At 44.2% G+C, this 12540-nt stretch overlaps 1 protein-coding gene across 1 annotated transcript in view; it reads left to right on the top strand.

Annotated features, from left to right (window-relative positions):
- Positions 1-7536: 7536 nt before the first annotated feature.
- The window catches only part of VWA3B (von Willebrand factor A domain containing 3B), a 224503-nt gene continuing 219499 nt past the window's right edge, over positions 7537-12540 (top strand). The window contains 2 exon segments of the mRNA XM_064269063.1: positions 7537-7888; positions 11560-11787. Of these exon segments, the coding sequence (XP_064125133.1) occupies positions 11592-11787 (196 nt within the window). The 5' untranslated portion in view covers positions 7537-7888; positions 11560-11591.

Below are 12540 nucleotides of genomic sequence, written 5' to 3' on the forward strand. Positions count from 1 at the left end.
AAGGGCACAAATGGAGTCGCCATGAGTTGGAATTGACTTAACGGCAACCGTTTACTTTTTAATCACATACTCAGGTCACGGCAGATTCTGTTTCCCCTGTCACTGCTGCCACCACCCAGAGTGGGAAACCTCCAAAGACGAGCTGGATGGAGGGCTGCATATATGTATTAATTCAGAAATTTATTAATAAATTAGCAATTGTTAAATTAGAAATCAACGCATAGAAAATTTTAATTTAGAATATATTATTCATTTATTTCTGCTTACAGTTTTCCTTTCTCTTGCCCTCATTGATTTTGTTTTGTTCTTTTTCTAAATTCTTAATTTAAATGCTTCTTTTACTTTTTTATTTTTTGAAATATGAAAACAGTTAAAGCTATGAGTTACCACTGAGTACAGTTCTGACTGCATCCCAGTTGTTTTCCTAAGTACCATTTTTATTTTTAAAATAATCTGTAATTATTGCTATGATATTTGATCTTTCTATTTCGAGGAGTGAATTAAAATTTCCAAGTGTTTGGAACTTTTTGTTTATGTAAAATATTATTGCCAAGTTGCTTTGTAATTTAGTTCTTAGAATATGGTAGTACACTGTGAGGTACCCAGCTCATTCAAGAACTGTGCCACATTGTAAAGGTGTTGGGTAAGAAGACGTGGCGGGAGGGGAGGGTGATTAGAAAATGTCATCTAAAACAGAAATGTGATTTCTCAAAAACCCATTTAAGCCCGGTGAAGTCTTCATTATGGCCTGAATGTCTAAGGCTCTGTATGAGCACTGTACAACTAAGATGGTAAAACATGCTTTCTGGGGACAACTGACACCAACAATCGGCCAGGGCAGCGTGTAGCTAAGAGGGCAGGATGCCTGGGTTCAAATTCAGGAGCTACCACTTACCAGCAGAGTGGCCTTGGAGAAGTTGCTTCATCTTATGTCTCAGCGTCTTTACCTGTAAAACGAGAGATAATTGCACACCTCCCTCAAATGGCTTTTGTAAGGATTAAATGAGGTGACGTATTGAAAGTTCTCAGAAAATTGGCATTCAATAAATTCAAGCTATTTTTTTTTAACTATTGATTCAGCCTGGTGGATCTGAACGGAGTGCTTGTTGGGTGTGGAATAGTTGTGTCCAACAGTGGTCTGCAGCTCATAAAAGGTGTCAGATTGTGGGCCACAGGCCTGCATTCGCTCCCCAGATAAACACTGAACTCGAGGGCATTACAACATATACAAATGCCTGTCTGGGCTCCACCCTCCCCTACTGCACCCACCTTTCCCAGGGCAGCCCCTAACAGTCAAACCCCCTGGACCAATGGTGCCAACAAAGGGTCAACGCCAGCTGCTGCCTGACTCGGTTGCCCCCATCCCCATTTTCCTCCTTCATCTTCAGAGGGAGCACCTGTGCGTGTTAATTCCACCTCAGACAAGCCTTTTCTCATACACACATTCAACTCCCTTGAGTTAGTACTGGTACCAGTTGTCATAGGCGCCTTGGTGGAGCAGTGGTTAAGTGTTCAGCTGCTAACCAAAAAGTCAGCATTTCGAACCCTCCTGCAGCTCCGAGGGAGAAAGATGTGGCTGTCTGTTTCTGTAAAGATTACAGCCTTGGAAACCCTATGGGGGCAATTCTACTACCCTGTCCTATATGGTTGTTATGACTGGGAATCGACTCCATGGTGACGGGTTTAACAGCTGCTGCGCAGTCGATTCCGACTCATAGTAACTCCATGTCTATGAGAGTACAGGTGTGCTGTACAGGGTTTTCCATGACTGATTTCTCAGAATGAGATTGCCAGGCCTTTCTTCTGAGATGCCTGTGGGTGGACTTGAACCTCCAACCCCTTGGTTAGCAGCATGTTAACCATGTGTTCCACCCAGGCGGTCCTTTTCTTCTTCCAGTTTTTGCAGTGGGCTTAAGAAAGTTAATTTTCTTCTCTCCATTTCATTTATTACTCCCTCTGCTTGTCTCCCAAAGGTTCTAATAATGGTGAGAAGCCCAAGGAGGGCCAGTGATAGACTTACGTAAAGAGAAAAAAAAAACACTACCACCATCCTACCCGACAAGTTAAGTAAGCAGCACAAAAGTCAAATAACAACGCAAGGACTGCCACGGGGATGTGCACGGTTGCAAGGGTGTGGTGTGGCAAGTGATGACAAGGGAAGGCTTTGTGGACAAGGGCTCACACTGACCTTGAAGGACTGGAGGGTTAAGGTTCCTGAGCTGCGGCAATCCAGGCCAAGGCCTGGCCTGAGCAAAGGCATCTCAAGGGCAGGGGCCAGGTTAATCCAACTGCTCCTGGAGGGTGTGCATCGGAGCAGTGAGCAGAGAGGCTGAAAGTGTGATCTGGGCCACGAATAGTGAACTCAGGCGGGTAAACATTGCCTCATGTAAGGGTGGACAGGACATGATAAATGTCAAGTACTCAGGCTGAAGGTATTACACAAATTATCTGTAAAAGGCAAATACAAAGCAAACTTGTTAAAGTCCAGCATAATGGTGTATCACAACTGTGCTGATATTCTCATGCTCACTCCTGGTCTCTCCACAAAAGTGAGGCAAACAGTCCATGTCAGCTACATGTTACTTCGAAATATATATATGTGTATATATATATATATGTATAACCCCCCAAAAAAGTAAAAACAACTCTTCATGCTTATCTTTCTACAACTTAAAGAACTAACGTTGAACATTTTTGTGAGGATTTATGCATATAGGCACCTAAACAAATTTGAAAGAAACATAGAGTCATCTGCAGTTACTTGCTTGTAAGAGGCAAGTACCCAGCGAGGGCAGAACGCGTGGGTGAAGGTGGGACAGGGTGCCCAGGGCGACTCTGTGAGGTGGTGTGTTTGGCTGTGTGGTGGACGCTCTGGGCTCTATCTCAGCCGCGTGACCGGGGAGTATTATTCTGGCGGGGTGTGGACAACAGGGATAAATGTGGCATTGTCCAATGCAGGTGCAGCTGGCGTACCACTCCCTTTTCGAACAGAAGTCTCGATGCCGTCGAGTTTTATTTGTTTTCGGTGGTTGTGTTGGCAGGTGTCATTGCTGGGGATCCGAGAACTTTAGGGAATGACTTGTGATCTGGGATCAAACCTTTCAAGACATTTTCAAGTTCTAAAAGCAAAAAGTAGGAAATATCATCTCCTCTAGATGAAGTAAAATTTCCTGTTGGAGATAGAATTATCGAATTCTAATGTTATTATGTTTTATTAGATCTTTGACTAAAGAATCTACAAATGATCTTGTTACTTCTACAGTTTTAAAATTTGAAACACAATTTAATGTCCCAATATACTAAAACAATAAACTAAAACATGGACTACCAGAAGGATGAGCAAATCTGTCTTGGAAGATGTACAGCCAGAATGCTCCTTAGAAGTGAGTATGGGGAGATTTGGTCTGAAGAACTTTGGACATGCTATCAGGAGGGACCAGTCCCTGGAGAAGGACATCATACTTGGTAGAGGGTCAGTGAAAAAGAGGAAGACCCTCAACGAGATGAATTGACACAGTGGCTGCAACAATGGACTTAAACATAGCAATGATTGTGAGGATGGTGCAGGATTTTTGGCAGTGCTTTGTTTTGTTGTACCTAGGGTGGCTATGAGTCGGAATCAACTCAATTGTACCTAATAACAAAAAATACTGAAACTATATTTGTCTGTGGGATCTTAAGGATTTAAAGATGCTTTTCATAAGCACAATTTATTTCCTAGTAACTAAAAAATCACTGGCACATATTTGAGCCATTTGTTTACTTGAGAAGGTAAAAATTAAAATACCAAATTAAACTCACTGTTGTAGAGTCAATTCCAAATCTTAGCAACCTCACAGGATGGAGTAGAACTGCCCTATAGGGCTTCCAAGGCTGTAATCTTTAAGGACATGTCTGTCAGTTTGTCATACTATGGTACCTTGCATGTTGCTGTGATGTTGGAAGCTATGCCACCGGTATTTCAAATACCATCAGGATCATACACAGTAGACAGGTTTCAGCTGAGCTTCCAGACTAAGACAGACTAGGAAGAAGGAACTGGCAGTCTATATCTGAAAAAATTCGCTAGAAAAACTTGTCTGATGTAGTGTTGGAAGATGAGCCTCTTAGGTTGGCAGGAACTCAAAATACGACTGTGGAAGAGCTGCTTCCTTAAAGTCGACCTTAATGACGTGGTTGGAGTCAAGTTTTCAGGACCTTCATTTGCTGAGGTGGCATGACTCAAAATGAGAAGAAACAGCTGCAAACATCCATTAATAACCAAAATGTGAAATGTACGAAGTATGAACCTAGGAAAATTGGGAGTCATCAAAAATGAAATACATAAACATCCATATCCCAGGCATTAGTGACCTGAAATGGATGGATATTGGCCATTTTTAATTGGATACCAAAAAAAAAAAAAACAAAACCCAAACCCATTGCCACTGCGTCAATTCCAACTCATAACCACCCTATAGGACAGAGTAGAACGGCCCCATAGAGTTTCCAAGGAGTGCTTGGTGGATTTGAACTGCCCACCCTTTGGTTAACAGGTGTAATACTTAACCACTACGGCACCAGGGTTTCCTTAACTGAATAACCCAGAAAACCCAGTGCTGTCAGCTGAATAGTCATATGATATTCTATGCCAGTAATGACAGATTGAAGAGGAACGGCATCACATTCGTCATCAAAAAGAACATTTCAAGATCTCTCCTGAAGTACAACACTGTCAGTAATAGGATAATAACCATATGCCTACCGGGAAGACCAACTAATATGACTATTACTCAAATTTATGCACCAACCACTAATGTCAAAGATAAGGAAATTGAAGATTTTTACCAACTTCTGCAGTCTAAAATTGATCAAACACGCAATTGAGATGCATTGATAATTACTGGTGATTGGAAATGTGAAAGTTGGAAACAAAGAAACCATGCCGGATATTGCATGATCTAATTTTGCAACATCAACGACTTTATCTTGCAAATATCTTTTTTCAACCACATAAACGGTGACTGTACATGTAGACCTCGCCAGATGGAATACACAGGAATCAAATAGACTACATCTATGGAAAGAGACGATGGAAAAGCTCAATATCATCAGTCAGAACAAGGCCAGAGGCTGACTGTGGAGCAGACCATCAACTGCTCATATGGAAGTTCAAGTTGAAGAAAATTATAACAAGTTCATGAGAGAGCCAAAGTATGACCTTGAATATATTCCACCTGAACTTACAGACCACGTCAAGAGTAGATTTGCTTCATTAAACACTAATAACAGAAGACCAGACCAATTGTGGGATGACATTGAGGACATCATACATGAAGAAAGCAAGAGGCCATTAAAAAGACAAGAAAGAAAGGACCAAAATGAATGTCAGAAGAAACTCTGAAACTTGCTGTTGAACACAGAGTAGCTAAAGTGAAAGGAAGAAATGAAGTAAAAGAGCTAACCACAGGATTTCAAAGGGTGACTTGAGAAGACAAGGTATTATAATGACATGTGCAAAGACCTGGCGTTAGAACACCAAAACGGAGGAACACGCTCAGCATTTCCCAAGCTGAAAAAATTGAAGGAAAAATTCAAGCCTTGAGCTGCAATACTGAAGGATTCTATGGGGAAAATATTAAACGATACAGGAAGTAGCAAAAGAAGATGGAAGAAATACACAGTCACTGTACCAGAAAGAATTGGTTGACTTTCGGCTGTTTCAGGAGGTAGCATGTGATCAGGAACCGATGGTACTGAAGGAAGAAGCCCAAGCTGCACTGAAGGCATTGGTGAAAAACAAGGCTCCAGGAACTGACAGAATACCAGTAGAGATGTTTCAACAAAAGGATGTAGTGCTGGAAGTGCTCACTGGTCTATGCCAAGAAATTTGGAAGATAGCTACCTGGCCAACTGACTGGAAGGGATCTATATTTGTTCCCATTCCAAAAAAAGGTGATCCAAAAGAATTTGGAAATTATCGAACAATATCATTAATATCACATGTAAGTAAAATTCTGCTGAAGATCATTCAAAAGTGGTTGTAGCAGTACATGGACAGGGAGCTGCCAGAAATTCAAGCCAGATTCAGAAGAGGATGTGGAACCAGGGATATCATTGCTGATGTCAGCTGAATCTTGGCTAAAAGCAGAGAATACCAGAAAGATGTTTACCTGTGTTTTATTGCCTATGCAAAGACATTTCACTGCGTGGATTATAACAAATTATGGATAATATTGAAAAGAATAGGAATTCCAGAACACTTAATTGTGCTCACGAGGAACCTGTACATAGACCAAGAAGCAGATGTTCAGACAGAACAAGGAAACACTGCATGGTTTAAAGTCAGGAAAGGTGTGCATCAGGGTTGTATCGTTTCACTATGCTGAGTCAATCTGTATGCTGAGCAAATGCTCTGAGAAGCTGGACTATATGAAGAAGGGGCATCAGGATTGGAGGAAGAGTCGTTAACAACCTGCACGCAATATGCAGATGACACAGCTTTGGTTGCTGAAAGTGAAGAGGACTTGAAGCACTCATTGATGAATATCAGATTACAGCCTTCAGTACGGATTATATCTTAACGTAAAGAAAGCAGAAATCCTCGCAACTGGGCCAATAAGCAACATAATGACAAACGGAGAAAAGATTAAAATTGTCAAGGATTTCATTTTACTTTGTTCTACAATCAACACCCATGGAAGCAGCAGTCAAGAAACGAAATGACTTATTGCGTTGGGCAAATGTGCTGCAAAAGACCTCTCTAAAGTGTTAAAAAGCAAAGAGGTCTCTTTAAGGACTGAGGTGCACCTGACCCAAGCTATGGTGTTTTCAATGGCCTCACATGCATGTGAAAGCTGGACAGTGAAGAAGGAATACTGAGGAAGAGTTGACTCCAATGAGCTGTGGCATTGGCGAAGCATACTGAATATACACCATGGACTGTCAAAAGAACAAACAAATCTGTCTTGGAAGCCGTACATCCAGAATGCTCATTAGAAGAGAAGATGGCGACATTTCTCACATGCTTTGGACATTTTATCAGGAGGGATCAGTCCCAGAAGAAGGACATCACGCGTGGTAAGGTAGAAGACCAGCGAAAAAGAGAAAGGCCCTCGAGGAGATGACTGACACAGTGGCTGCAACAATGGGCCGGAGCATAACGAGGATTGTTAGGATGGCACAGGACCGGGCAGTGTTTGGTTCTGCTGTGCGTAGGGTCACTATGAGGGAAGTGACTGAAGGGCACCTAACAACAGCCATCTTTAAGGAAGCAGACACCACATGGCTCTCCCTGAGGGTTAAAATGAAGCCCCTTCCGGCCCCGCCCCTCACGGGCCCACCCCTTCCGGGCCCGCCCCTCACGGCCCCCGCCCCTCACGGCCCCGCCCAGCCCCGCCCCACCGTCTGCGCTCTGCTCCTAGGCCCGCGCACTCCGTGGGCGGGGCCGGGTGCGGAGCCGCGCTCTGATTGGCCATCGCCTAGCAACCGCGTGGTCACCGCTGTCAACAGGCCGCGCAGACCGCGCGGATCGCAGAGCAGCGGAATGGCGCCGAGGCGGGCCCGTGGCCGCTGGAGCCGGTGCTTCATCAACCAGCCGGATGCTGACTGACGTCGCCCTCCCTCTCGCGTCGGGGGACCCCCGGAGGCGGGGCGGGCGCTGCTGACCGCGGAGGGTCTTGTCTTCCGCCCGACGGCTTCCCTCCAAAAGAGCCCTGAGGTTTCGGGCGCGCCGTGGTGGCATCTGGTGACATCCCGAGCTGCGGGCACGCACCCGGAGAAGCCCAGCGACTTGCCCAGACTGACACCACTGTTTGGGACTAGGGTCAGGCCAGGAGCGACGTGTCCGAACCCCTGCCCCAGCGCTCCTTCCACCGCACCTCGCTCCCAGCCGGACTCAGCCTCTCTGGTGAGAACTGGCCTCCCTGGTTCCGGCTACACCAGCGGCTGTCGCCCAGTCGACCCGGACTCATGGCGACCCGTGTGTGTCAGAGGACAGCTGTGCTCCCTAGGGGCTTCCGAAGTGGGGGAAAGTAGATTGCCAGGCCTTTCTTCCGAGGTGCCTCTGGGTGGATTCTGACCGCCAACCTTTTCTTTTAGCAGCACAGCGTGTTAGCCATTTGTACCACCCAGGGACTCTGTCTGTACCACAGGGTGACAGGAATACGGTGATGAAGCCCATTTGGGCTTTGTAATACAAGAACCAGGAGAAATTTATTTCTAAGAGATAATGATAAATATGAATAGCCTGAAAGCAAAAGTGATCTGCTTGGATTGAAGGTTTCTACCACTTTCTGTGCTGGAAAGCCTCGGGCTCCCTCCCATTCTTTCACAAGCATGTGGTTTTCACTTCATATCACCGAAGATGAGCCCTGTTTTCTCCTGCTCTTTTCACAAAACTTAGTAGTTTCAGTTTCCACTTGGTAGGTTTGTTTTTTCCTTTCATCTTCTTGGGAACTCGCAGTATGTCTCTTCTCAGCAGTGACCATCCCCTTAAAGCACTCCTTCTGTAGGAAATCTCCCTCATGATTGAAAGCATCCATGTCAACCTTTCTGCCTCTGCTCACATTATTTGAGTCTCTAGAGTGGTCTTGCCCCTGACGGGCAGAATGGTGGTGTGCAGGGATCTAAGGACATCTGGGGGAGCGTTGCCTCAGGACGTATCACTTAGCTGCACCCCACCTGCCATTCTTCCTGGGACAGTGATTATTCAAAACTCAGAGGAATCACAGGATGTCTGTCACCGCATAGCCCAGACTGCTTTCTCAGCAACCAGCAAGGCTGTAGGAAGTTTCGTGTATTGATAATAAAGCAGGTAGACATTTGTGAGATGTTTAGGCTGAACATGCATTGCTCCTCAGCCTCCACACACACAGGGCCATCTCTGAGGGCAGGAGCACTGCCACAAGGCTCTTGCCCCAGGACAGCCACAGAGCACCTTCTGGGTGCTCAGCCTGGGCAGACGCCAGCAGCACAGGACATGGGGTCATTATCTTTTGTGTGTATGTGTGTTTTAGATGGAAGTTTACAGCACAAATTAGTTCCTTATTCAAAAATTTATACACAAATTGTTTTGTGACATTGATTGCAATCCCCACAATGTGACAGCACTCTTCCCCTTTCCACCTCAGGTTCCCCATATCCATCCAGTTTTCCTGCCCCTTCCTGCCTTCTCATCTTGCTTTTGGGCAAAAGTTGCCCATTTAGCCTCATATACTTGATTGAGCTAAGAAGCAGTTCCTCACATGTTACTGTTTGTTTTATAGACCTTTGTAATCTTTGGATGAAAGGTGGACTTTGGAGGCTCCAGTTCTGAGTTAGCAGGGTGTTCCAGGGGCCATACTATCAGGGGTTCCTCCAGTCTCTCTATAGACCAGTAAGTCTGGTCTTTTTTGTGAATTTTGTTTTATGTTTTTCTCCTGCTCTGTCTGGAACCCTCTATTGTGATCCCTGTCAGAGCAGTTGGTGGTGGTAGCTGGGCACCATCTAGTTCTTCAGGGCTCAGACTGGTGGGAACTGTGGTTCGTGTGGTCCATTAGTCCTTTGGACTGATATTTTCCTTAATTCTTCGTTTTTCTTCGTTCTTCTTTGCTCTGAACGTGATGGGACAGATAGATGTATGTTAGGTGGCTGCTTGCAAGCTTTTAAGACCCCAGATGCTACTCACCAAAGTAGGATGTAGAACGTTTTCTTTATGAACTATGTTAAGCCAGGATCATTATCTTTAAAAACTTGAAAATGATGGGCCAGGACACTTATTGAACCTGAGTTCTGAGAGTAAAGGTTAGTGCTCTTTGTCTTCAAGGAGGACCCAGGAGCCCTAATGTAATCCTGTCCTATTATAATGCAGTCTGTAGACTTGTACCAAAGGACTACGCTGGAGGAGGTTAGTTAATAACAGTGGCAGGGAGGGTAAGAAATGGCTTTGACTCCTGCTTCTGCCACTTACTGGCTGTGGGAGCAAGTTCCTTAAATTCTCTACGCTGCCCTTCTGGTTCTTTGAATGTGAGTGAGGCATTAATGGTGTGTAACTGATAAGGTTTTGAAAAGCTAGTGAGATCGTACATGCAAAGGGCTCAGCCCACTGCCTGGCCAACAAAGGAGAGAGTCTGCAGTTGTTTCTGTTATAATAAAGGCCACGGAACACCGACTCTGGAGCCAGACAACTTGTGTTAGAATCTCAGCCACACCTCGCCCTGAGAACAGGGGCAAGTTAGTTAATCCCTTCCTATCTGGGTTTCCTCATTTGTAAAATGGGAATAATAGCAGTACCTACTTCATAAGTTATTATAAGGATTAAAGGAGTTAGTACGTATTATGTTTAAGTTACACATACATACATATAGTTAAATAAGTGTTTGCTGATAATAATAATTCTAACTTATTATAAAACTGTCCTGGCTTGGGTCCAAGTGATTTTTCTGTTTGAATTTTCATGTCATAACACCGAGGGTTTCAGGGAAGTCAGTTATAGTTTTAGAAACGGGAAAAAAGAGAGCATTTTCATTTTTGAAAAGTTTCGCATTCCACGGAACAAATTTATGTGCGTTGCCAACTCTGGATACAGAGGTCAGCAGAACTTCCTACTTTTTCCCCCAAGTTACCAGGCCTTACCCAGTTATAGCGAGTGGGTTAGGATTGCCTTATGTTTGGCTTCCCCTTTCCTCTTGTGTACACTAGCTAAGCTACAGTCAGGTGGGCCTAGGTAAGTTTAATATATTGCATATTGGGTTGAGCCATTTGATCCCAGAACAGCTGGCTACATGAGCCAGGATGTTTAAGCTCAATTTTAGAGTAAAGTCCCAGAGGATAACCATTCAGAAGGTGAGCCCATGTCTTCCAGTTGGACTGAACTGTGATCTGGTTCCCAGTCTGCCACTAGCTTCCACTTAGCCACTCTACCTGTAGGACAGGTGTATTTCCTCTCAGGGTTTTATCTTCTTTGTATGCTTTGGAAACAAAATGTCAGGTGTGATTGTAATTGAAATACTGATGTGTAGTGAAGGGTCAGGGTAGAATGCTGGTTTTCCAAAATGGAAGAGCTGTGAATTTTCTGATTATAGAAGTAAATCCTGTTCTAGAAATGCTCAAATACTGCAAAAATTTAAACAATCTAAGAAAGGGCAAAAAGCACACATAATGCCACCTCTTGGCGTATATCTTTCCAGATGACTTCCTTGTATATATGTGTACACGTATGGACACTGAATCTTACGGTTACTTCTTAGCAATTTATGTGGACATCTTCTTTGCTAACAGATACACGTCTGTAATTTTTAACTGGTACCTGGAACTCAACTGCATGGATGTACTATAATTTATGTTAAACCAGACCTCTGTTGGAGCCCTGGTGGTGCAGTGGTTAAGTGTTCAGCTGCTAAGCAAAAGGTCGGCAGTTCAAATCCACCAGCTGCTTGTGGAAACCCTATGGGGCAGTTCTGCTCTGTCCTATAGGGTCACTATGAGTTGGAATCCACTCCATGGCAATGGGTTTGTTTGGTTGGTTGGTTGGTTGGTTCTGTTGATGTTGGATTGTTCCCAAACTTCCATGAAGTTTGAGTGTGACAATTGCCTTTACAGGAAGTTTGTATGATTTAAAGCCTCAGCCTGAGATGGAGACATCAGGCTTACTTTCCACCATCTCTGAGCAGCAGCCACAGAAGCAGGAGGGAATGAGGAACACCAAAACAGATGTGACAGGGCAGAGCCTCATCTCATCAGAGAAGTGGCTTCAACTGCATGGGCTTAAGAGCAACAAGCTGACCTTGAAACAGATTTTATCACAAATTGGATTCCCACACTGTGAAGGTAAAGTACTTGCAAACAGCGTTGGCTGGCAAGTCCAGTGACGCCTTATGCTTTAGCCTTTGAGCGGGCAGTGTTAATTCTGAAGCCCCCCCAAACCACAGCTGTCTAGTCTTGTTTTGATCCTGTGCCCCAATATATGTATATTTATTTGTGTTGCAGAAATGTACAATCGTCAATCTACATATTGCTAATTCCTGGTAGCGCAGTGGATAAGAGCTTAGCTGCTAACCAAAAGGTTGGCACTTCAAATCCATCAGCCACTCCTTGAAAACCCTATGGGGCAGTTCTGCTCTGTCCTATAGGGTCTTTATAGTTGAAATTGACTCAATGGCAATGGATTTTTTTTTTTTTTAGTACTAGTGATGCTTAATTTCCTTCTTTCTTTTAAGATAAAATAAAATTATAATAAAAAATAGAAATTATTTATATTTATCCATACCCCAGCAGATGTCTTGCTTATTCCTTGGGATGTACAAACCTCTTCTGGAGGCCATCGACGAAGACAGTATCTGTGTGTGGTTTCAGGGAGAACGTGCTATTTTCCTGTTGTTACCTGCCTTTCTGTCATAGTCGAATGTCTTTCTAAATGTGCTGGTTAGAATGTGGGTTCTCAACTCCCAGCAGTACTGTCCCCCACGGGGATATGTAAATGCATGGGAGTATGGTTTTCTGGGTGACACGCTGACCATGGTGTTAGTGAGATACAGGGCCTGGGGCCAGTCTCTTTGGGGCACAGATGTATAGAGCTGAGAG

The sequence above is a fragment of the Loxodonta africana genome, chromosome 15 (assembly GCF_030014295.1).
Source record: "Loxodonta africana isolate mLoxAfr1 chromosome 15, mLoxAfr1.hap2, whole genome shotgun sequence".
NCBI classification, from domain to species: Eukaryota; Metazoa; Chordata; class Mammalia; order Proboscidea; family Elephantidae; genus Loxodonta; species Loxodonta africana.